This window comes from Carettochelys insculpta, chromosome 9 (assembly GCF_033958435.1).
Source record: "Carettochelys insculpta isolate YL-2023 chromosome 9, ASM3395843v1, whole genome shotgun sequence".
Classification (NCBI taxonomy): Eukaryota; Metazoa; Chordata; order Testudines; family Carettochelyidae; genus Carettochelys; species Carettochelys insculpta.
Window position 1 is genome coordinate 19851175 of NC_134145.1, and position 26075 is coordinate 19877249.

At 42.5% G+C, this 26075-nt stretch overlaps 1 protein-coding gene across 1 annotated transcript in view; it reads left to right on the forward strand.

Annotated features, from left to right (window-relative positions):
* The window catches only part of IL12RB2 (interleukin 12 receptor subunit beta 2), a 31477-nt gene extending 11891 nt beyond the window's left edge, over positions 1-19586 (forward strand). The window contains 9 exon segments of the mRNA XM_075002973.1: positions 980-1059; positions 5441-5657; positions 7485-7676; positions 8963-9064; positions 9153-9308; positions 14483-14620; positions 15978-16065; positions 17732-17831; positions 18631-19586. Of these exon segments, the coding sequence (XP_074859074.1) occupies positions 980-1059; positions 5441-5657; positions 7485-7676; positions 8963-9064; positions 9153-9308; positions 14483-14620; positions 15978-16065; positions 17732-17831; positions 18631-19176 (1619 nt within the window). The 3' untranslated portion in view covers positions 19177-19586.
* Positions 19587-26075: the final 6489 nt, after the last annotated feature.

The following is a 26075-nucleotide window of genomic DNA, read 5'->3' on the forward strand; positions in this document are numbered from 1 at the left end:
GCACCCCCCTTTCGATGCTAATGAGCCACTTTGGCAGATGCTAATGAGGCACTGTCATGCATATGCAGCATCTCATTAGCATAATGACAGCTGCAGGCGTTTCGAAAGTGCCGCTGAAACCAAATGCGAAGGAGGGGCTTTTGAAATCCAGGGGGTCCTTCCAAAAGGCCCCCTGTCTACACTGGCAGCATGTATTTCGAAACTAGCACGTTTGAAACGTGCGCAGCCACCATTATGCTAATGAGGCACTGCATATGCATGGCAGCACCTCATTAGCATCTGCCAAAGTGGCTCATTAGCATCCCCCTTTTGAAAGGGGGATGCTAGGGTAGCCATGGCCATTGAGTTGAGATCTAGTGCTCTTTCTACAAAGAAAGTCACACAGAGGATGTGAACGGTAAAGGAAGAACCCTATCAGAACATTATCTATGGAGATGTTAATTTCTCTTCAGTCGCCAAAGCAAAGTTTGCAGATGTTGAACCCGTAATAAAAAAAAAAAAAAAAATCGTCCAGTGCTTGAATGCTTGTGGCCTAACCACAAGGAACTTAATGGTTTAGTGCTGAAGTGTTTTTGACTCTAAGTTTTGTGCAACTATTAGTGGCTAATCTTTTTAGCACTCCATTATAAACTGAATGGTAGGCAGAAGGTATCTTAAGAATGTCTTAGTTTTATGGTTTGGATGGATGCCCTAGAGTCTTATTTTCTTTGTGCTTAAAGTCATGACACTAAACAATCTGCCTATCTTAAAATGTTTCTAGAGTGCCTCTCATGGTAGTCTCAGAAACTAGGTACAGTAATTTCAAAAAGGGTCTAAGGATTTCAGGCTGCATGGTTTTGTGGCTTAAAAAAAACACACACACACAAACCCACAACTTCTCTATTTCATTTAGATTTCTCTCTCTCTCTCTCTCATGTCTTTCAATATTTTGCAGATTTGTATCAAAGTGTAGTCATATTTTTTTTCTCCCCCAAACCAGTGCCAACTGGGTTGTTAGATGTCTGGTACCTCAAGAAGGACATAGACTCTCAAACACAGAATATCACTCTTTTTTGGAAGGTAAGATATTACTAAGGTAATATATTGAAGTGGGCATACAGTCCCTATCTTTCACTCTTCTATATGTCTTATCATATGTTTGAAGTGAGTTAGAAAAGGAAGGAAAAAAACTGCGGCTAAGAGCAGAGGAGAGCTACTTTCCCTTTCTGAAAGCTGACCAAAGAGGAGAGGAAACTCTGATCAGAAAGCAAATCCAAAGGCTCACCAGACAGGGGACATGTGAAGTGGGAGCAGTAAGAAGTCAGTTCTTGTGCTGAAGAGACTTTCAGTAGGAATGGTGGCACCTGATCAGAGGAGTAAGTATCCCACCTGTTGCCTTTAAAAAGGCTGCTCTCCCTCACCACCTCCTCCTCTTCCTTCCAGGAAGGTAAGGAGACAATACCCGTATCCTCATCCCCCTCCCCAAAATTTCAGCTCCACCGCTGCTGGGGGAAAGAGACATTTTGAAATCTCTTTTACAGTGTTATTTATAATATCATTATCTTCTAATATGCAGAAAGTAAGAATAGGTCAGACCAAAGGTCCATCTAGCCCAGTATCCTGTCTTCAGACTGTGGCCAGTGCCAGGTTCTTTGTGGGGTTTGGGGGCTGAACAGAACAGGGAGTCCTTGAGTAATCCATCCCTTGTCTCCCACACCCAATGTCCAGCAACTAGACGCGAGAGACATCTGGAGCATGGAGTTGCATCTCTCACCATATTAGTTAATAGCCATTAATGGACCTGTATTCCATGAGCTTATTTCGTTCTTCTTTGAAGCATATTATAGTTTTGGCCTTTGCAAAGGGGTTCCACAAGTTGAGTGTGTGTTCTGAAAGCTTCCTTTCTACCTGTTTTAAATCTGTGCTGCCTAATCATTTTATTGGGTGACCCCAGTTCATGGGTCATATCAAGGAGCAGGGAAAACCTGTATTTGTAAGTTATTGACAGCAGCCACTACATCTAAGTCACAATGAACATGCTTTTGTTAATTAAAAAATGTCAGACCTCCATCACTGCTGACCAGGTAATTTCTAATACTAAGGGGTGTAGTGAAGCAGTCTTAGATTTCAAATGATGGCTAGGGTGTTACTGTATGTCCTGTAGATTCTAGACTGTAGATAGGAAGGAAGTGAAAACTTATTACAAAAGACAGCTGTTGATATGAATGTCATTTTCTAGCAGAGACTGCTATTACTATAAATAGCTGTCTCATTCAGGAAAAAAAATTACCTTACTGTGAATGATTATTGAAAGAAATAGTGGCTGAGTTTCTTAAAAATAGTCAGCTTGAAGATCTGAATCAAGCTCTGGAAAATGTGAAAACACACTGAACAAACAGGCAGTTTGTCTTTCAGGTTGGTCACAGACCACAATGATGATGATTGGTGGCCACTGCAGCAGCTCCTGAAGTCATTCACATATCCTGAGTTCTTTTTTTCCCCATAAGGAATACGTGCATGTGAAAGATGTGTTCGATCAGATAGTTTGGTATAAATTTTTTCCGGGAAATCACAACTGTCTGAACTGCTGTCAGAGCAGATTATGAATTAGGGCCTGATTGGCTTATATAAAAAGACATGGAGGTCAGTGGGCTTGAAGTCAAGCCTTTAACAGACAAGCTGTAGCCCATTTCTAGTGTGAGTTCATATCACACAAAAATCCATTTTCTTTTGCTGTATTCGGCAAACAGTCAGATCTAGGATTTACTGCTTCTTTTGTTGTGATCCATGTAATCCATGCTTCCAGAACCATGAAAGGCCTCAGGATGATGTTCATTAGTTATTTTTCACATCAGAAGAAGCAGTTAGAATCTTTTTACAGGCTTTTTTTTTTTTTGGTATGTTTCTCACAGACAGAATTTCCACCTCCTGTTTCTTTGCCTGTTTCTCTGACAGGGGCATCTAAGTCATTTTGTCACAATAGAAGATGTGCCCATGAGATGCCACCTGAGCTACAACTTTGCAATGGGCATTTTCAGAGGGGAAGGAGCTACTTGACCAATTCACAGTAAACTGAGATAGCTAGGAATTTAAGATTGTTAGTTAACTGAATGGAATTTAGCTAACCATAATTTTGATTACCTGTTGGAAAACACATTTGAGCAGAAGGAAAAAAAACAAGCTGGGTGGGTGCAGGGGGCAGGGTTTCAATACACACAATGTTAGCTAGCAAATAATTACATTATTCCTGATTTTTGAATGGAGTCAGGTTTGCTCACTTACACAGACAGCTCTGGGAAACAAAGTGTATTAGTCTCCCCAGAACCACCACAGAGGACCTAAGAATGTGTGTCATTGTAGGGGCTGTGGTAAAACAAAATACCAGCTTTCCATCTCTCCCCTCTACAGAGAGAGAAAGCTGGATTAAAGTGTTTCTATATATATGTCCCTTAAGGAGACATTCTACAGAATTATAAGCTATCACATTTGAAACCAACTTATAAAATCCAGTAGCAGGGATAGAAGACCTATCATATTCTATACAGCTTTACTGAGCTCCCTAAGACTTGATACCAGATACCTTAAATTTACACAGAGTCACATCCCTTTCATCATGATAGTGCAACTGTCCACAGGCAGACTTGAACCCCGGACTTCTGGAGATTAGTGCAGGTGCCTCTACAGCTTGAGATAAAGGCAAGGGGGCTTCATCTTAGGCTGTAGAGGACACTTTCTCTGTGAAGTGGTCTAGCACTGCCACATGGGACAAACATGGGTTACAATAGCATCTGCGTATGAATTTAACAGAAAAGAAAAAGAAAGGTGTGCCTGTTGCATCTAAAGAGACTCAAAGAAATTGAAGATCGGTTCATAACAAAAGTACTGTTGAGTCAGTTTACGATATATTTTTAAACTTTGCAAGCCTGATGCTACTTTGGAGGATTATACAGCAGACTATTTCCAGCACACTCTAATCAGTAGGTGGGAAATCATACCAGCACACTTCCAGTTAACATTAGGGGTTGCTACATCTCTTTCTGGTTGTCTTTGCAGTTTTTTTGATAAATCATAAAAATGGCAGGATTCTGGTAAATGTTCCCCAGTCTTCACAATACCATTTCTAAGGGCATGTCTACACTGGCCAGTTGAAATGGAAAAAGTCCCTTTTTGCACAAAAGCTGTGGGAAAAGTCTACACTTGTCAATAGCTTTTTGTGGTGAAACTAAATTTCACTGCAAAAAAACACAAACCACACACCACCACCTCCATGGGTGCATCTACACTAAGAACTAACTTCAAAGTTAACTTTGAAGTCAGGCACTACATTGAAGTAGCCAGCAGAGAGTCTACACACACTTCCCTTACTTCAAAGTTAACTTCATAGTAGTGAGCCCAACTTTGAAGTCCTTAGTCCATTCCCGGGAATGGACTAGTGCCCTACTTTGAAGTTTAACTTCAAAGTAGGGTGTGTGTAGATGCTCTACTTTGAAGTTTTTTTTGCCGTGTAGACACAGCCCATGAGAAGCATATGGCTCTTACCAGGTGATGCTTTTGCAGTGATGTGGAAGTGAGGATACGTTCTTGCTGTTTACAGAGCTTTTAGCTTCTACAGGGTATCTCACAGTGCCTAGGTGACCACTCTAGCCAGTGCCTCTTGTGCTCTGATGCCAAGTAACCAGATGTTCCCCACTCCATCTGTAAAACCCCAGGAACTTAGGAATTCTTCTTCCTGATTTATTGATAAGTGGTCATTTAATTGATCAGGGACAAAACCTGTTCAATAGAGGAAACAAACAATCTCCTGTTTGCAGCAATGCTGAGCTACTGGGACTGACCAGTGTTTGGGGAGAGAGACAGCTGTGCAGGGATCCAGGATGCCCCATTGTCATCCACCCTTCCCACAAGTCCTCTGGTCAAAATTGAGATAGCTGAGCTGTGGGGTAGTTGCCTTCAGGACACTGCTTGCATCTGTAGTGGAAGTACCACAAATGTAAACATTCTGATGCCTGTGAAAGCAAGTAAGCGAGTACCTACAACAGCACTTTTCTTTTACGTGTTCCCTATCACCAGTGAAATTGACAGCACAAAAAATTCTAAGTTTAAATGTAGCCTAATGGCCAGTGCTCATCCTTTAATAGTTGCTGCATTTGTTTAATAATTCCATAAAAACAGAATACACCCGCTACAAATAGCTGATCTGAATACAGCTGATACAGAATGCCTCATCAGAAGTTATACCTTCTGCTGCTGCCATGCATTTCTATGCTTATGTTTTTAGTTTGGTACTATATTGAACTTTTTTACTGTATGTACATTGTGCACAGGTTATTGCAAAGGCACCAGATTTTCCTGTGAGCAGCTAGCCATTGCTTTCAAATGAAATTAACTGTTTTGGCAAACTTCTTGCTTTTGATTTTACTAGGAAAATAATGGTGAAAGTAATAAGGTTCGTTCTTTGTAGGCTGTGAGCAAGTCAGAAGCAAGAGGAAAGATCCTGCATTACACATTGACCTTTCAATCTCTAACCCAGAAGAGTCCTAGAACAGATGTGTCCTATACCACACAAACCCACTACATTCGGGTCCTCCCCAAGATGGATTACAATATAACTGTCTGTGCTCATAATGCAAAAGGAAACTCATCTCTGACATCCATCATTACTAATCTGAGTATTTTAGGTAAACACCTTTATTGCCTGAGTTATGAGAAATACTGGCTCCTGCTCCAAAGAGAGTAAAACTGTGTTCTGAAGTAGGCAGCATTTGTGTTACAGCAGCCTAAGCTAAAAGGTCATTCAATGCCCTTACGTTTTTATACAGTTAAGATTAGTGCTTATGAAGCTTGCTGTTTATGCTATAAGTTGTCACAGAGTTTGTAATTAGTGACCAATATGACTCTCTAAGCACATTGTGTTCAAACGTCTGTTACTATTCAGCAGCTGAACTCTGATATCCTGGTTTCATCCCTTTCTGCAACATAGGCTAGCACATAGTTGTGTTCCTGTAGCCCAATATTAATATTCATTTTTAGCTATAGGAAGGCCCCTCTAGGGGACTCTTTCCTAAGTTTATACAGTAGGACATTCACATTGTCTGGAAATGCACAGAGCAAAATAAGCACCATGTAGAGCACGCTCTCCCCAACTGAGGCAGTACAGCATAGACATACAGTGAATGTGTTAATGTAAGCCCTTTTATGTAGCCTAAGGAGAAACTGATAAAGACACCATAAAAACATGTCTGTACAGTAAACTCTCAAGATATGCACAATGAAGTTGCACGTGTCCTGGGTTAATGCCACTGCCACCCCAACAGAAGCAGGCTGCCACCCCTATCAGGAGCAGTTTCCCAGTCTCCAGCGTGGTGGGAACTGGGAGCCAGGCAGCAGCCTGGCTACTGGCTCCCATCTGCTTGCAGAGCCAGGAAACTGAGCAGGGCAGCAGCCCTGGCCAGCGTCCTAGCTCCAAGGAGCAGAAGGGAGCTGGGAGCCAGGAGCCAGGCTGCTCCTGGTTCCCAGCTGCCCTCCACTGGCTGGAGAGGGGAAAAGTTTCCCCTATCTGTACGTGGAGCTGGGGAGGGGAGTTGGGCTGCTGCCTGATTCCCAGCTCCCCACCATTTGCAGGACCCAGGAAACTGACCAGCTGGTCAGTTTCCAGGGTCCCGCAAGTGGCAAGCTGCGGGGAGATGGGAATCAGTCTGCCACGAGGTTCCTGGGGCTCTCTGCCATGCTGGGATGCAGGAAACAGACCAGTCCTGCTAAGTCAGTTTCCTGGTTCCTGCAACCCCAAGGGAGCCAGGAACCAGGCGGCAGCCTAGTTCCTGTCTCCCTTCGACTTGCACAAAAGTTTGAGTTACACAGGGTTGCAGAAATGCAACCTCCACATAACTCGAGAGTTTACTGTATTGTGAAAAAAGGTTGCTGAGTGGACACAACTCTACCATGTTAGGTGTATCAAGGTCAGGTCTGCAGCATGGTCATATGTCAGTGGTAAACAGAAACTTAGTAACCCTCTTTTGCCATGAGCCTTCCTCCTATACTTTTTCCTATAGAAGAGAATAATGTAGCCCTGTGTCTGAAAGCACAATCTTACGTTTTTTGTAGCCTACATGTGTTCCAGACCCTTGGTGGAAGTATGGGCTTTATTAGAATGGCTGGTAGGTAGAAGCCATGTAAAGATCATCCCAGAGCCCTGGGATAGGCATTAATGAGTAAAATTAGCAATGCTCCAGTTGCTATACCATGCCACAAGAAAGCAATACAAAAAAAAAAAAATAGCCAAACCACCACACACTTTTAGCTGCTTAGTTGTGATCAGACTAGCACAAAGTGCTTCTCCTGCTGACCAAGGAATCTGTACTTTGTGATAAAGAAAGGCTGCAACAGTAAGATCCCATTCATCCTACCAACTCCAAATACAACTGAGTATGAGTAACAGATTCAAATAAGTGACAGTGTAAGGGAGTTTTTACAGGCAAGTTTGTTGTGGTTCTCTCTTCTTTTTTAAGATCTACCTCCTCCACAGAACATCTCTGTTACACCAATAGGGAATAACAGCATCTGTGTTATTTGGGACCCTCCCATTAAATCTACAGCCTTCATCGATGGATATATAGTGGAGTGGGCAGGGACACATAGCCCTGAACCCCATCTGAACTGGATAAAATGTCCAGCATCTAGTTCGTCCACAATAATATCAGGTAATTATCCTTGCAATTAGAAAACTCTTTGTACCCTCAGATGCTTCTGAACATCTACACTTATGGAGGAAAAAGACATGCTGGTGGCTGATCTTCCCAGATGCAGTTTAGCGCAGCTAGTGGGGACATGCTAAATTGAACTGACATGACACTGTTGCTGACCACAGTACTCATGGCAGTTCCGAGGACCAAGGGATGGGGGAAACTCTTCCATCTACATCAACCTCCCTCTGTGTGGATAGTGGCAAAAAGAGTTTTTAGATGAGAAATGCAGCTCCAAGAATTGTATATCTAAAAATTGATTTTTTCCTCCTAGCATAGACCAGGCCTGATTCACTGTTAATTTCTACTAGATCAGGCTTATGCATTACAGTATTTAAAGCATTTTAAAAGTTAGGGGCTGCTATTAATGATCTTAGTTGCACTAGATTAGACTGTCTGTGACTCAGTGCATGATTGTACTGGTAAATGGACTGTTCTGTGTCAGTTCTCACACAGTCCATCATAATCCCTTCCATGTGATTTAAAAAGAGTGCTAGACAGAACCTGAACACTGAAACTGATGAACAAGGGAACTTAGACTGTCATTAATTCCACCAGAACCATAGAGTCCACGCCAAGTGTGCTGAAGGATTGTCTAGGGGCATTAGTCACTATTGCTATAGTCTTTCCCATATACTGTACTTGTATTATTCCTTGTTGGCTTGTTAGGCCTTTGGGAGTAAGGATCCTGCTGCCTCTGGAGTAGACCTGAAAATAACCATCTAGTTCTTGTTACTATCTTGTACTCTCCAGGAGGAGAATGAGTTACTAGCAACATCTCAAATCCCAGAGACCATTCTGGTGAGAGATGCTCCTGTTCCATGGTTGCATATGTGAGTTAGGAGGCCATCACCAGGCTGCTATAGCAAAACCATATATGACAGGGTAATAATATATGATATAACAGTTGGTTTTCTCCTGTACTTTCTTATTTCTCCAAAATGGCTGAAGAGAATTGTTTCAAACTTTTGACTTTTCTTCCCATTGTGGTGCCCCATGCAGAACCCATGCCATAGCTAGATACAGGGCTTCATTCTACAGGACTGTCAGCTTGACATCTTTCGCAAACATTAAAGTTACTTACACAGAGCAGAGAAATGATGCAGAGCTGCTGTATGGAAGAACATAAAGATTGCATGTAATAAAATTAAAAAAAAAAGACTCTGCTTAGATGATTGGGTAGGCATAATAAAATTAGTTAGTAAAACTACCATTGACTACATATCCACCACCTCTCATTTCAGAGGGCATAAGGCAGAACATCTGCTATGACATCAATGTGTTTGCACTTTATAGCAAGAGAGCTGGACAGAAGGCTTCAGGTAGAGGACACTCAAAACAGAAAGGCAAGATCTTGTTCTTCTTCAGTTTGAGACATTTTGTTTAAGTTATGTTAAACCTTTGTCCTTAAAAAGAAAATCTTGTGTTTTGCAGCCCCCTCAGCTGGCCCCCAGCCTTACACAGCCGTAAAAGGAGATGGCATTTGGGTTTCATGGGACGAAATCCCAGGTCACCAGCAAATGGGCTGTATCACTAACTACACTATATACTTGCAGAAAAAGACCTCAGAGATGGGCCCTGAAGTTTACGGTAGGTATCAGATAAAAACGAGCAGAAGATAAACCATAGTCTTATACAGGATTTTGAAAATATAAACCTTCTCATTAAAGTCTCATTCAGAAAGTTACATATGAGCCCAAAAGTCACAAGGCTTGACTTCAGACCTGAACTTATCCAGAGTTTGGGGCAACAGATTCAAGGTTTTGATTTCGGTTCCTCTCCCTTAAAATATTTGCAGAAGAGACTAGAGAATCAGGCTTTTAAAATATCATAAACAAAGTAGCAGGAAAAATGTAGAATAAACTAATTCAGTTAGATCTGTGCACACTGCTGCTGCCCTTGAATTAGCTACTGAAGTTACTTCAACAATAAATGATGCTGTCCTTTTTAATTGCAGTTTGGATAAGTAACAGAATTTCTCTTTAGTCATGCAAGATTACACATACCAGTGAAGTTTTTAAATCAACACATACACACACTACTTTCTTATTGTGCAAGTCATTTATGGTCGCTGTAACTCCTACATCTACCACCTCTTCAGAGAAGAAAAACAAACCCATATGTAGTGCTTGCCTCAGTGTTCTCTAGACACTGCAATAACAGAGTTCTTAACAAACATACAAGACATGCCTTTCAAAATGTCACCTTACAAACATTTTTGAGTATCAAGTGAATCAATAACATCCAGAAGATAAAAACATTCAGTCTTCAAACAATCTCTAGTCATCATTGTACTGCAAAAAAATACAAGTCTTACTGCAAATACAATAGTGTTAATTCTATATCCCTTCCAGTTTCTTAGAACTAAAAAAAAGAAAATTTACCTCTGTTGTAGCCATATATGCCCTTCTGGTCTCCTTACTGCTACTTTCATCACTTTCAGCTGCAAGGTCATTTATTTTTTATAATGCCATGTTGCTCAAATGCATTCTCTTCAATTACACAGCTTTACATTGCCATTTTTCATTATTGCAGCAGTCTGCTGCTGGAGCTCCTACTATCCTTACTACCCCACACACTACCTCATCCCAGCCTCTCATATATAGACTCACTTTTTAGACTCACAAACAAAAGAACACTTAAATCCCACGTTCCCCTGCTCTCAATTTCCTTTCTCACAGCACCTGTGGATAAGAGTAGGTCAGTTAATCACTGTAGGCAGGACACAAATTTTGGCTGTAGTAACTCCCTAACAGTGGTGTGGTTTTGTGCTAATTAAGTATGTGTGAAAATTGTCTCTGAAGCAGTAGGGCTGTTCCACAAAAGTGCATCACCTAATAAATTATATTGTTAGCCTTTAAGGTGTGACAGGACTGCTTTTTTGTTTTTGTAAAGCTACAGACTGACATGGCCTGGAAAGGTTGCTGCTTTTATTTCTTTAATTAAGCTTCAGGTTTTATCAGTGTGGGCATTTTGAGTGTTACTGGCATCAGCAGAAGCAACACCTAGGCAGTGTCTACACTAGCCCCAAACTTCGAAATAGCCATGCAAATGGCCATTTCGAAGTTTACTAATGAAGCGCTGAAGTACATATTCAGTGCCTCATTAGCATGTGGGCGGCTGCGGCACTTCAAAATTGACGCACCTCGCCGCTGCATGGCTCATCCCGATGGGGCTCCTTTTTGAAAGGACCCCGCCTTCTTCGAAGTCTCCTTATTCCCATCTGCTCATAGGAATAAGGGGACTTCGAAGTAGGCAGGGTCCTTTCGAAAAGCAGCCCCATCGGGACGAGCCGCATGGCGGTGAGCCGCGTCAATTTTGAAGTGCCTCGCTCTCCCGCATGCTAATGAGGTGCTGAATATGTATTTCAGCGCTTCATTAGTAAACTTCGAAATGGCCATTTGCATGGCTATTTCGAAGTTTGGGGCTAGTGTAGACACGGCCCTAATTGAGACCTTCATGTTGCTTATGCATATGTTTAACTTTTGTAGAACTATTCGCACTAATAACCAATGGGAGTGCACATAACAGTAAAGTTTAAAATGTGTTTGGGTTGGAGCCTGAGAGAGGAAACAGTTTATAGTTACTTACAATTTTTTTTTCTTTTTTAACAATACCACTTTTAACTAAAGAACTGGAGAAAACTTCTTTGATAAGGGTTTGGGCTCTTGGCGGCTCCTCTGTAGAATGAAAATAATCTCACTCCACATTTCTGAGTCACCCGTAAAGTTTGCCAACAGACAGAAGCAAGATTTATTATTTCTATGGGAGAAAAAAAGGAAGCAAAAACCACTTCCACATTTAAAAACAAACAAAAACCAACCACTCCCAATAGCCTCCCAACAAATATATTCAGGCCTTTGATTTAAAAATATTGGGAAGAGTCAAAAAACACACATTCACTTTCCAAGTAATTTAACAGGGACAAGATTAGTTTGTTTGTTTTTTTAACTTAGTACTCTGAGCCTGATGAGGTTTTTCTTCCTTATGTGAGCACAGTTTATTTGTAGCTAACACAAAAAAGGACAGTGATTAGGGCAATAGCTTGGGACTTTAGACAGGTAGGTGCAGTTGCTTGCTCTGACACAGAATTCTGGTGTGACCTTAAGCAAGTCATTTTTTTCCTCTCTCTACCTCAACTCCCTGTTAATCAGGGCTGCCAACAGGCTTTGTCAGATGCTGGACAAGGTGCGTATGTGGGGGCAGGGGCTCCAGGGCTCTGGAAAGGACAGGGCCTTAGGCAGAAGGGGCAGGGCTGCCTTACCCCACTGGCTGCCACCCCAGGCTCCAGCAGCAATTTAAAGGGCCCAGGGCTTCAGCTGCTCTTGTGGCTGCTGGGAGCCCTGGGTACTTTTAAATCACCAGGCCCTGGAATAGCCCATTTTGCTCCCTCCCCATTGGCAGGCCTTCTGTCAGGAAAAAAATGCTGATAGTATGCCTGTCTCTTACTGGGTATTGAAAGGATAAAGACATTAGAAGATTGTGAGGTGTTCGTGTGTTACCATAACAGGGGCAGGAGCTGTAGTAGACAACATAACAACAGCTGCACTGAATTACATCCAACTTCACTGTTTTAGGCATCATTTTACTACCACTAGGAATTCAAGAGCTTTAATAAAATAGTAAAAGCTTAAATGCCCACCACTAAGAACCTTCCCCATGAACAACTGTTAGCTGTGTCCTAATCCTGTGAACAAACCAGTTTGTGAACTGGTCCATGTGGAACCATTGGCAGGGATTGTTCACATTCAGAAAAACCAGTAATGAATCACTCCTAAACTAAGATTTACTAAAAGCAATTGTGACAAAAAGTCTGGGATAGGCCATGGGCAATAAAGAAAAATTCACGCTGACTTTTCCTAAAAATACCTTGGGGAGGAGAAGCAAAAACAGAGTGCTTCCAGGGCTTGCACCACTCTAGCCCTACCACTGTTGCTGCAGAAGGGCCTGACCCAATGCCAGGCTGGGCAAAGCTGCTCCAGTGGCCTCAGGCCTGATGCCCCTGGTCAGTTGGTCCAGTGGCTCTGGGGCTGACTGCTGGTCAGCTGTAAAGCAGCATTGGGTTGGCTTTGCATCAGTTGTTCTTGTAGCCCCAGGGTGGATGGCAGTTGCAGCCCTGCTCCAGAGGAAGTCACAGAAGGCCTGACAGGTCACAGAAATCTGTGAACTCTGTGAGCGAACGGTAGCCTTAGTCAGTGGGATTAAAAAAAAAATGAAAGCACTCATATATATATATATATGTGTGTGTGTGTGTGTGTGTGTGTGTGTGTGTGTGTGTGTGTGTGTGTGTGTGTGTGTGTGTGTGTGTGTGTGTGTGTGTGTGTGTGTGTATATATATATATATATATATATATATATATATATATATATATAAAAAAGACTTATCCAGTGTTCCTTGAGTCTGTGGGGTTTTTTTTAAATTTTTGAAACTAAAATGAAAATGTACATGCTTCATTTCAATCATTGCTGTTGGGTGGGGCTAGGGATAAAGGGCCGGGGGGTCAGTATGCAAGCTGCCCCTGGGAATAGAGGACTGCCTCAGTCCTCTGTCACCTCAGCAGCTTGGGGCCAGGTGAGAAGCACCTCTCCATGGCTACCCCAGTTCCAGTGAGCACAGCTGGGGGAAGGATGCATGTCCCCTGGCTTGGGCAAAGCCACGCTTGTCTACCCCTTGTGTTCCCCAGCCAGAGTAGGGAATGCAGCAAACTGAATGTTCCTCTCCCTCCTTGAGAAAGGGGAACAGTTAGCAATGTCCCTGTAGGACTCAGGAAGGAGGGAGCATCAGGCCCCCAAAGGGTGCCTGGGGCAGAAGAGGCTTGGGGCTGGGGCACTGACAGGGAGAGGAGCATACCTCCAGCCAGCCCCTTTCATCTGCCTGGTGATTGTCTCCTTTCTGTGCACTTTTATGAGAAGCAGTCCCATTCCAGACACATCGCATTTTCCTGATACAACTAAACCCTTAATTTGCTTTAAGTTCTGATCAGAGGACGCTATATACAGAATTGGGGGGACCTAGTGCTAATGGTTTAGGAGGAGTTCTTGAACAGATAAACAGACAAACACTTTAAATTATATAGTAAATTTATAAATTTCCCTTCCCCCCATGCTATTACAAAATCTGTGTAGGCAGATCCCTTGACCACATGAAGCTGCACTGACGTAAAGCGGGGCTCAGTACAGTTATTTGGGTCCATCGTTCTTGCAGCTCATTGCAGGCACAATGCATAGAAAGTTAAAGTAAGTCCTCAAATATGAACACTACTCATCTATGCAGTGTTTCTTTACAAGGAATCACACCAATTGAAGTCGGACAGAAGAATGTACTGCTAAATTCTGTGTGTAAAGAATATGATTATTTACAAAGCCCTTTAAGTGTACATAGTGCTTAGCAAACTTCGTAATCGTGGTCTTTACCCTGAGCAGCTTATGATCTAATTCAACCAAATAGAGTAACAAGACAATGGTTCAGACACAAAAGTGCAAAGGGGACAGATCTGGAGTGGAGAAGTTTCATGAAAGAAACTGCAGAGAGGTGTAGAGGAGAAAGCAGGGCATTTGATAAAGGAAGAGACTGTTCAGAGCACAGGACATAATGTAAAATAAAAACAAGTAGCCAAGAGTGGAAGAAAATAGTGAAGACAAGACTCAGAACAAGAAGGGAGAGGGTGAGAGAAGTGAGATGGAGAATTGAGGATTTAGTTCTTTAGAACTGAATCAGAACATAAAAACACTGGCTTTTTGATGTCTTCTTTTCCTCCTTTCAGTCATCCCTAAAGAAACTTCCAGAAATTCATTTTTAATCAAAAACCTACAGCGTGATGTGAACTACGGTTTGTGGATGACAGCTTCAACCATGGCTGGAGAAAGCCCTAAGGGGAATGAGGAACTGGTATACATAGAAAGTAATGACTATTTTCATCTTAGGACTTTTGTGTAAACAGTCAGCAGAAAGAGTTCTAGCCTATCTTCTGCTCCAGCTCTTTTGCACAAATTTGGATTGTACCTACTCCTGTTAACTCTTATGGAGAAGATAACTGGATATTTTCAGCTGCTTATAAAATTGTGCAGCAGTTTTTTTTCCTTCCAACTGCCCACCCTCCCCCCCAAGATGTCTGCGTAAACAATTAGGATTTGCAGGTAGTAATTTGAGGCCCTTGGGCCTGTTGACATGAGTAAGGAAAGTAGTGTTCTACTTCACTGAGGGCAATAGGAGTTTTGCTGCAGACTTCAATCTGAACAATCCCATTGGCCTCAAATTACTACTTAAAAATTTAAGCTAGCTGTAAAATAGGGCCTGATTATGTTCACATTTTAAAAAATGGCAAAATGCCTAGTGACTCCCAGTAAAGTAAGAAGGTATTATTCCTGAATTCTGTAATTCTCAGCTATTGCAGATGTTTCCTGTATTCAGAAATTGCTCCCTTGTGTGTGTGTATTCCACACAACTTTGCCTGTAATACCACTTACAAGGTCAGACCACTTTTTAAAATTTTAGTTAGAGTTGGTAATCCAACCCCTGGGAAATTCCCAGTTTGACATTTTTCATCATCCCAAATTGGAACAGAAAGGTCAGAAAAAAATTATTAGAAAATACCAAAGAGTTTCCTTTTGGTTTATGCAGTAGTTATGTGAGTCCCATCATGCACCACAGCAGTTCAGAGAAACAAGGACGCGTTATGGGAAATAACCACATGTGGAACCAACTCTAAAGAGGAGAATGCATGCTCAACTAACCCCAAATGAACTATTTTGATTCTGTTTGACGAATTGAAGTATTAAATATTTGGGTCGATCAAAACCAAAATATTTTTTTAAGCTAAATCAAAATGTTACAACACTGAGTTTTGATTTTGCAGACATTGAATTTTGTCAAAAAACTGATGATAAATTCCTGACCAGCTCTAATTTTGATTGTTTCATAGATAAAACATAGTACATTTACTGTCTAAAAGCTTTTCTGACTAGCTTAGCACTTTCTACCAGTGTCAGTCTTATTGACTCTAGATTTATTCGCTGCATATGTCAATGTTAGGCGCAGCACACATATTAATCGGTTTTGGGTGAAATTGCGACTTGGGACTCTCCATTTGGCCAAGTGCTCCTTAGCATGTCAGCAGTGTCAAATCCAGTTCTTAAACGTACTCAATTCTTTTTAGCTTCTGAGAGAGAAAGCTGTCATAGCTCAAACACACAAGTGAGTTAGCATACTTAAAACCTGATCATTGTTGTTAATCAACATGAGTTTGCTGGGATTTATAGGTTCTTCTGAATGGATTATTATTTTGGCTGCTTGTATCTTCTTCAGTATTTCAACCTTCATTTGCTTGCTGCAGTCTCCTCAAAAAGTGTAAGTGATTTTTTTTTCACTGTATCTGAACTCAAAAAGTAAAGTAGATTTATCTTTAGAATGCATAATGTATTTTTACAACTTGTTCTAAATTTCTTTTAAACTGTATTTGAAATTCATAAGATGTCAGACAAATTGCATAAATGATATTAAATAAAACACAGGACACAAAGTCAGGTATTTGTACATGTAAATAGATCCAGGTTCAGATGTGTGCCGATCAAGAACAATCACACATACCTCCTTACATGTTTATATATAAATACTTTTTCAAGCGACTCTGAGGGCCTAATTCTTCTTCCATTGAAATGAATGCCAAGACTCCCACTAACTTCACTGAGAACAGAATCAGGCCCTTAGACTGAAACTCTTCAGCTATGTCTAGATTACAGCAATTTGTCGACAGAAGTTTTTGTCAGAAGATACCTTTCGACAAAACTTCTGTCAACAGAGCACAGCCAAATTGCCAAGTGGGTCGCAAGAGTGATCCACTCCGTTGACAGAGAGTGACCAGACTGCCTGGCCACTCTCTCGACAAAACAGCCAACTGGAAGCACAGCAGACAGGGCTGCCCAGTGTCCTGGGAGCCTTGTTGGTTGATAGAGGCCCCGCCCAGACCGGCTTTCTGTAAACAGAGGCGTTATTTCTCGTGGCGAGTGGGATAAGACTTGACAACAGTTCTGTATTCTGTTGATTTACTGCCGACAGAAGGCCTTGGAAATCCGGGTGCTCCCTGGGTTTTGTTGACAAAATGCCAGGTATTGCTAGACTCTAAAGGCTAAAGTTCAGCTTTGTCAGGTGCTCTAGACAGTCACCAGGTCTGAGAAAAATGTGTTGGAGGACCCTTTTTTGGCATACTAGAGAAGGAGCAGGGATGGGAAGAGATAACTTACTGGCTTGTAAGAGGTGTTACCTCATTCAGCATGTTATGCATGGCTTAGATTGAAAGTCCAGCTAATGAAAAGCCAAGACAGGTATCTTCCGTTATGGTTAAATGTAGTCATGTGGGTTTAGAAAGTCAGTGGTGGTTGAGACAGAGCAAGGTGTAGGAGTCCTTCTGTTTATCTTCCATCCTGCTAAGTCAAGTGGCTGCATTTGCGAAGGAGCTTCTTCAAGGGCTCAAAGCAGAGGGGTTTTGCAGTAGTCACATTTTAAGGAAAACAGACGTGGATATTTGTGGACCACTTCAGAAAAGGAAAAGTGCACGTCTTGGCCATTTGAAGCCTGAATAAAATTTGTTACTCCTGCTTTTCAGGAGAATCCAGGAGCAGCAGTATAAATAGCAAGACACTCTCTTTGCAAACCATCTGAATGTAGGTCTGAGGGAGACACCATAGGTGCTAGCAAAGGAAAACATTAAGGAGAAAGTACCAGTCAACATCACAGTAGTTTTCTCCACATCTTAGACTAAATTACTTTTGTACAGGTTCCAACAAAGTAATATGCAGACTACCAAATACTGCCACACTAGAATTTCTACTGGTCCAGACTAAAGCAGTCTACCCTGAGCTGAATACTGACTATTTAATATCTCAGCGTTGTGAAGTGTCCCAATTTACTATGTCAGATTTTAATGTGAGCAGGTATGCAGTATAGTTTAAAGCCATTATATTTGCAGCAATTAGTCATTCTGATTTTAATGCCAATGTGTTCAATTTGTTTGTAGATTAAGCTCCTTCCTTTCTGTCCTTGTACCTCAGTGGTACAAAAAAGCCATTCCAGATCCTGCTAACTCTACGTGGGCTAAAAAGTACTCCTCCGTAGAGGTAAGCCATCTTTTAGAATTCTTTTTATACTGAGCTTGTCAACTTCACCTTCAAACTCTTTTGGTCATAAATGTCTGTAAACCCTCAATACAAAAAAGTGTCCATTTATGGTCAGAGGGCTGTTAGCAGGAAACTAGTATCAGATGGGTAGCCGTGTTAGTCTATATCTGCAAAAACAACAAGAAGTCCTGTGACACCATATAGACTTAGGTTTTTTGAAGATTTTGGAGCATAAGCTTTCAGGGTTCATTCAAAAGGAAACCCTGCTTTTGAAAGCCCCCTTCTCTCTCAATTTTCAGGATGCATCTGACAAAGTGGGTCTTTGTCCACGAAAGCTTATACTTCAAAAAATCTCTTAGTCCATGAGATGCTGCAGGAATTCTCTTTGTTTTGGCAGGAAACTAGTTTGTGAATCTTATGGCCTATTTAGATTATCAGATATCTTCCAGACACAAAGACAATCCAGAAACCTACTTTTCGATATAGCAGTATTAGGCCTTCTGTACACTAAACGCTACCACCAATCTAATCTACAAGACTTCAGCTATGCTATTTGGGTGCATCTTGTGTGCAGTAATGCTGGTGGGGAATGCTCTCCTGTTGTCCTGGTGGAGTACTGTTGTCAAAGGGAGAGCACTGAGAGATCAGTTTATCATGTCTAAGCAGGCGTGATAAATTGACAGACAGCTGGTGGTTCAAGCACAGCAGCATCTGGCATAGTGGAGATAAGCCCTTGAAAGGATGTTTGACAGGGTAGAAGATACTGCTTGAATAATGAGTATTTTTACTCACCCACCAGGATGAGCTGAACTTACATTCCGATCAGTGCCTCAGCTACTTGAGCAGTTTTGAAGAGCCTGAAACTATAGAAGTAGAAGTAGTCTTCATAAAAAGGGAACCAGAGGCTTTCAGTGACATATCAATCATCAGCAACATTAAAAGCAGTGAAAATCAGGACCGCTCAGCAACAGAAAACAGCTGTGAGAAACAGGAGTCCACTGAACAGGACTCTGAGTACAAACCTTTAGTTCCCAGCACACCAGATGATGGAGACAATTATAAGTGTCACCTGCCTGACTTGTACAAAAAAGTAGGACCAGAGGAAGCAGAGCCAGTTCAAATGGTTTCTGAGTACCTTGCCAATCCTCTGACGGACATAACTGCAAACTATTTGCCTTCAAAGATATCGTCTGCCATTCTGGACGTGAACGAAGAATGCAATGAATTTGAATGCAAATCCTTCTCCATTTTTCCAACAACTTCTCTTCTGATGCCAATGTTTTCTTGTGGAGGGAAACTTACTTTAGATGCAGTAAAAATTGACTGCAATTCTTTCACAGAATAAGCAGTCAAGCTTGAATGTCTGTTCTTTTGTATTCTGGCTAGGTTCTGTGCACTTCAGTCAAATACACAAATAACAAAATTATTATGTTTAGTCTTGTACTTTAAAGGGGTAAAATCCAAACACTGTTAAAATGGAACGAGTTGTGTACTTTGTTTTATGTTGTGAAACAGTATTTGTTTTGCATCTTTTTCTTGTATGGACCTTATGAGAACCTACATTTGAGGTAGGGGACATGTTCATACAGACAAGTTGAGAGGTTTTACAGTGGAGCATACATATTTATTATTTGCCAGGAGTTTAATTTTAATGTAGAGCAGAAGTTGTCAAACCAGGCATGAGGCAACGGCGTGGCAGTGAGTGTTTTCTGGAAGCAGGAGAGTGAGAACCTTTAGGAAAAAAAACAAAAAAACCCCTTGACTGGGCACATTTTACCCACAATAGCTCGAGATCTGAGGGAGAGAGGGCTTCCACCTTACACTCTGGCCTGGCAAATGTTCAACACTCCTGTCCCACAAAAGCTTATCACCTACCATATTATTTTGTTAGTCTTTACATTGCTACTGCACTGCTTTTTTATTTAAGGCGGTGCTTCCACCAGCAGCAGCCGACGAGCTGAAGCATAAGTGGAATGGTGTGATTTGTGTGGCTTAAATGGCTTGATTTGTATCAGTGCCTCACTGTTTTTAATACTGTTTTTAGTGAGAGTTGCATTTGTTTTTAAAAAAAAAAAATCAGTATATGTACTTGGGAGGCGGGGGACTTACTACAGTAGATTCCCCAACTTACATGGAGGTTGCATTCTTGCACAACCTGATTCTCACCACCCATGCCAGGAGTGGGGAGGCTGCCACCCCGACAGGAGCTCAGAAACCTGTCCTGTTAGTGGTGGTAGCCAAGTCAGTGCTGCTCCCCACTCCCCCTGAGTAGCAGGGAGCTGGTCAGTTTCCCCACTCCTCTGAGGGGCAGGGAGCTGGTGCCTGGCTCCAAGACATGGATACGTGTGAATAAACTCCATCTACGCTGCTTGTTTTTTTCCCTGAAAACCGATCTTCTGGAACAGTGAGTGGCTACCATTATGCAAATAAGGCATGCCATATGTAAATCAGCACCTCATTTGCTTTTCAAATTGGCTGTAGTTGCATTCCTCTCTCAAAAGGGGAATGTAGTGTAGATGCAGGTGAAGAGTGGCTAAACTGAATACCTTTGAAAGCAAAGAACTTCGGAGAGCAGATCCATACAACCCCCCTCCCCATCAACTTTAGCCAGTACCCCTCCTACTTGAGGGCTCAGATCATTTTAGGGGAGGGAGAGCATGACCAAAAGCACCCTGTTTTTACACCTACACATCATTATACATTGTACAAAATATGCCTTATTTTTAAAATTAACTCACTGGTCGAAATATCATGGCAAAAGGTATGCAGCAACAGTGTATGTAAAGTTGTAAATTCCACATCTGATAATAGCACATGTTCAAAACCAGCCAGCTCTGGGCAGGCAAAAGTTGTTAAACAAGCCTATTACGTAAAGCAGAGTAAGTTTATATCAGTTTATGTACAAGATGTAAACAGTTGACCTTAAGACAAAAGGGGAGCAGTTGGCAGGAAACCGAACAATTTGGATTTTAGCAAACACAAGTAGGAGAAGAAAGCACAGAAGCTTCTTCACTACCAGACTCCATCTTGTGTTCTTTATTGAATGAATAAATTTTACTTTGAAGAGTGACTCTCAGAGGACTCCACTTTAAAGGTTCATCCGCCTGTAAAAGAATGGGGCAGAGCCACCTCAGCTATACCGTTCACCTGAGATAACAAAGGCACTTGCACCTTTGGGCCTCTAGGAAAGAGCTTAACCAAGGAAGTGTCAGTCAACCTTACCTTTTACTAATAAACTTATTTTTAATCTAAACTAGTGTAGTGCTGTGTATAAACTGAACTGTTTTGTAACTCAGGTGCAACCAGAAAGGAGCAACAGTCTGATGCAGTGAGTCTGTGCTCATGAAAGCTCATGCTCAAAACTTTTCTGTCAGTCTATAAGGTTCCACAGGACCCTTTGTTGCTGTTAGTGTCAACCAAGACACCTTGGAGAGAAAGGACAACATTCCTAAGTGTGCAGACCCTAATGTTGAAATCAACATCTGGGAACTGCAGAAGTGGAGCGGGGGGGAAAAAAGAAAAAAACCTACCATGGCTGGTAGGTGATAAAAAAAGAGAAGTTACTCACCGTAGTAACGGTGGTTCTTCGAGATGTGTCCCCGTGGGTGCTCCACAATAGGTGACGGGCTTGCCTGGCGCCGCAGATCGGATCTTCCAAGCAGTTTCTGCCGGACCGCGCATGCGCCGGCGCGCGCCGCTCCCTTGCACGCTCCTGGCCACGTGCGCGATCCGGTCCCCGCCGGTTCCTCGACCAACCGCCTCGGGTGCCCCTGCAAAACACTAACAGAGATCCGAAGCGGGGAGGATGGGCGGGTAGTGGAGCACCCACGGGGACACATCTCGAAGAACCACCGTTACTACGGTGAGTAACTTCTCTTTCTTCTTCGAGTGTCCCCGTGGGTGCTCCACAATAGGTGACTACCCAGCAGTAACCCAAGATAGGAGGTGGGTAATCGGATTATGTGCAGCTTGTCCCCGAGAGGACCGCTGCGGAGAGACGGGTATCCTCTTGGAATACCCTGTGAAGGGCGTAATGTTTGGCGAAGGTGTCGTAGGACGACCAGGTCGCCGCTCTGCAAATGTCTTTTAACGCAACGCCCTTGAAAAAGGCTGTTGATGCCGCCACCGCCCTGGTGGAATGAGCCCTGGGAGTGGCCGATAAAGGAGTCTTTCTGAGCTCGTAGCACATTTTTATGCAGGATACAACGTGCTTTGAGATTCTCTGCGAGGAGAGACCCTCTCCTTTCGATTTGGGAGCGAGGGAGACTAGGAGTCTATCCGTTTTCCGGAAGGACTTGGTCCTGTCTACGTAGAAGGCTAGCGCCCTCCTCACGTCCAGGAGGTGTAGGCGCGCCTCTTCGTTGGGAGTTATGAGGTTTTGGATAAAACGAGGAAAGAAAAACAGATAAAGTCGTTGAATACGCTATTTGGCCTTAGCCTAGTCGGATTCCGTCTGCAGCCGACGGCGGTTAAGAGGAACTGGCGGGGACCGGATCGCGCACGTGGCCAGGAGCGCGCAAGGGAGCGGCGCGTGCCGGCGCATGCGCCGGCACATGCGCAGTCCGGCAGAAACTGCTTGGAAGATCCGATCTGCGGCGCCGGGCAAGCCCGTCACCTATTGTGGAGCACCCACGGGGACACTCGAAGAAGAAGAGCCCATTAGGAAATATTTTCAAGAAATCCTTGCACCGCTGGGTAAAAAAAAAGTGTGGGTTGAATACCAACAGTGCAACAAAACAGATGAAAGCAAGGAGGCCAACAGCCACCATGGGTCTCAGATCAAGGTGGGAAGGGCAGGGCTTAGGGCATTGAGCCTTCAGTGCCACCCGAACCATGGCACTGGCCTTCCGCCACACACGCTCCCTCCCAGCCTCATGCAGTGGCTCATTTTTTTTCCAGTTTGTCCAGATCATTTTAATTATAATCCTGTTCTCCAAAGCCCTTGTAACCCCATTCAGCTTAATATTATCCATAAACTTTGTAAGTGTGCTCTCTATGCCATTGTCTAAATAATTGAAGATAATGAACAGAACTGGATTGAGAAATCATCCCTATGGAACCACACTCATTATGCCCTTCCAGCATGACTGTGAACTAATAATAACTACTCTCTGCAAACAGTTACAAACTCACCTCATAGGAGCTCTTAACTGGGTTGTATTTCTTTAGTGTATTAATGATAAATTATGAGAGGTTATCAAAAGCCCTAGTAAAGGCTAGATATACCACATCTGTTGCTCCCCCACTTCTCACAAGACTTGTTGTCCTGTCAAAACAGCCATTGGGTTGGTTTGACATTATTGTTCCTGACAAATCGATGCTGTTACTTGTCACCTTATCTTCTAAAGGTTTGCAGATGGATTCTTTAATTATCTTTCCTTGTACAGAACTTAAGCTGATTTGTAGAATTCCCTAGGTTGTCCGTAGTTTCCTTTTTTTTTTTTTTTTTTTTTTTTTTTTTTTTAAATAAATGGACACTATATTTACCCTTTATCAGTCTTCTGGAATCTCTCCCATGTTCAGTGACTTTTCAAAGATAATTAATGGCTCAGGTATCTCCTCAGTCAGATCATTGAGTATCCTAGGATTAATTTAATTAGGCTCCGGTGACTTGAAGGCATCTAACTTGTTCAAGTAATTTTTAAACATTTTTTCCCCTATTTTAGCTTCTGAACATAACCCATTTTCATTGGCATTCAGTATGTTGGGTTTTCAACCACCACTGACCTTCTTGGTGAAAACCAAAACAAAGTCATTGAGCACCTCTGCCATTTGTACATTTTCTGCTGTTTTTTTCCTATTAAAGCCATGGTTCATAATCAGAACCAGCAGGGCTCGCTAGGAAACTCGGGCCTTGGAGCTCTGCAATCCTCAGCTCTCCACTTCTTTTCATTCTTCTGGCCCCTCAATGCCCATCAGGTGTGGCCATGAGGCCAGGGACAGAAGGGCTTTTGGTAACTAAGGTTATGTCTTTACTAGGGTTTTTTTTTGGCAAAACGGCATCCAGATTCCCAAGGGTGTTCTGTTGACAGTAAGTCAACAGAATGCAGCACTTTTCTCAACAGCTGTACCCCCCCCCCCCCCATGAGAAAGAATGCCTCTGTCAACAGAGATTGTCAACAAAAAGCCAGTGTGGATATTCCTGGGGGCCTTCAGCCAACAGAAAGGGCTTCTGGGACACCGCGCAACCCTGTCTGCTGTGCTTCTGGTTGGCTGTTTGCTGATAGAATGGCTCAGCAATCCAGCCACTGTTGACAAAGCAGATCACGCTTGCAATCCTCCCTCAGCCTGGCTGCGATCTGTTGACAGAAGTTTTGTTGGAAGAGATCAAAAAACTTCTGCCAACAAACCCCCTCTAAGCTAGACAAAGCCTAAAAGGCTGCAAACAGCCCAGCTTCTCCTACCATAGATCAGAGCAATGTCCCTGAGGACTGGGGCAGATTGCTGGGCTCCTAATATGGCCCTAGCTCTGTCCCCTGATCTGTTTGAGGGCCAGAGCTATCAGCAATGGAGGTCCCACCTCAACTGCTGCATACAGAGCTGGGTTGGGAGTTGTATTTCACAGAGCCCCTCACTTTGAAAAATGAGGCTGTTTAAGCTCCCAGTGAAGGAGGAACCCCTCATCAGAATACAGGTGGAATAGTCACGTGCCAATTGGAGGGCTAGAACTCACAGTACATGGGTGTTCCTCAAGGCTGAATGGCCACAGCACAGTGATGAGCAACCAAGGCTAGTGACTGGGCCGCATGAGTGACCCTCCATCTCAGTGGGCCTCGAGTGAAATGGGGCATGTGCACTATGACCCCAAGAATCAGATTAAATATGTTGTACTTGATTCTCCTCCGCTCTCAAGCCTCTGCAATGCAAACTGATTCGCTCATTAGGGATAAATGAAGTTACTGACAAAAGTAACAACAGCAGAGGGAGCACACGGCTCTCCCAATGTTGTGCACAGCCAGCATGCGCCTCATGTTTTTTTTTTCCAAACACAACACTTCTTATTTTGCTGGGACTGCTCAATCCTCCCCTCTGCTGCAGGCTCTGCCCTCCCCCCCCCCATTTCCTCTCCTTTCATATGTTTAAGGGACTCTCAAATGCCACTCAAACTCCAGCTTTAGACCATACTCTGAGCTCTGCTGGCACAGTTCACTCTAATTATGCATGCAGATTTTAGAGCTTTAGTTGATTTTTTTTTCTTGTCTTGGTGCTGAGTGTGAGTATGAATTTGTTAGTCTCTTAAGGTGCCACAAGACTGCGTATAATGGTACGTTGCCCACTATATTACAGATGTGTACATGGGTAACTAGTACATTTTTGCACTTGGTGATATGAATCACTATACAAAAGTGAGCCTGTCTGTTTGGGTGAAACACTGGCAGGAAAATAGAAAGGTAGGAGGAATAGTTGCCAGGAATGAATAAGCAGGCAACAAGAATCTGCAAGAGCAAAATCTTTGACTGTTTATTAAAATAGTCCAGATACAGTTTTTAAAATGTTTGATATACATTGTCATTTTATTCACTTAAACTCCTGGACTTTGAACTACATTTTGTTCACATAGTACCCGAGGGAAAAGAATTACTTGTTACTGTACAATTGATCAGAGTCTGATCTGCTGTACCAGATTTAATATTTAACAGGAGGTACTTGGTTGTTTAAATGTAGACATTTCAAGCATACGTAGTACAGATTTTGAACTTACCTGTTACGTTTTCCTGCCTTCTTTACTTACCATGTATGATAGTTCTCCTGCCAATGAAGGTAAAACATATGCCAATATGTGAATTAAATTGTTTGCTAGTTGCTTTGAACCATTTCAATACTTTCACAGACTGCCTGCTGAAATGCTATTTTCTAACTTCCTGATCTAATAACTCTTAATGGAACTGCAGATATCTGTACTCTGAAAACAATGAGAATTTCCTTTTTCCTGCCATATAGTAGAAATGCACCATTATTACACAAGACTGCTGAATTCAGGCCACAGCTTTTCCCACTGATAGCTACACAGCCGCCACACTCAGGAGAGGGCCTTCAACACAAGTAATGCTTGCAGGTCAGGGAGGAAAACCTTGGTCTGCAGTTTTCCAAAAATTCTTTTTATTCCACTATTGTCTCTTTGTCAACATGGGTCCATAATGGTATTTTTCTAATCACATCTGTTCTAAACATCAAAAGATCTGTCATGACAAGCCTGTGGCTTTTCCATGAAATACAATCATGTTTTCCTGTAGTCAAGCATCA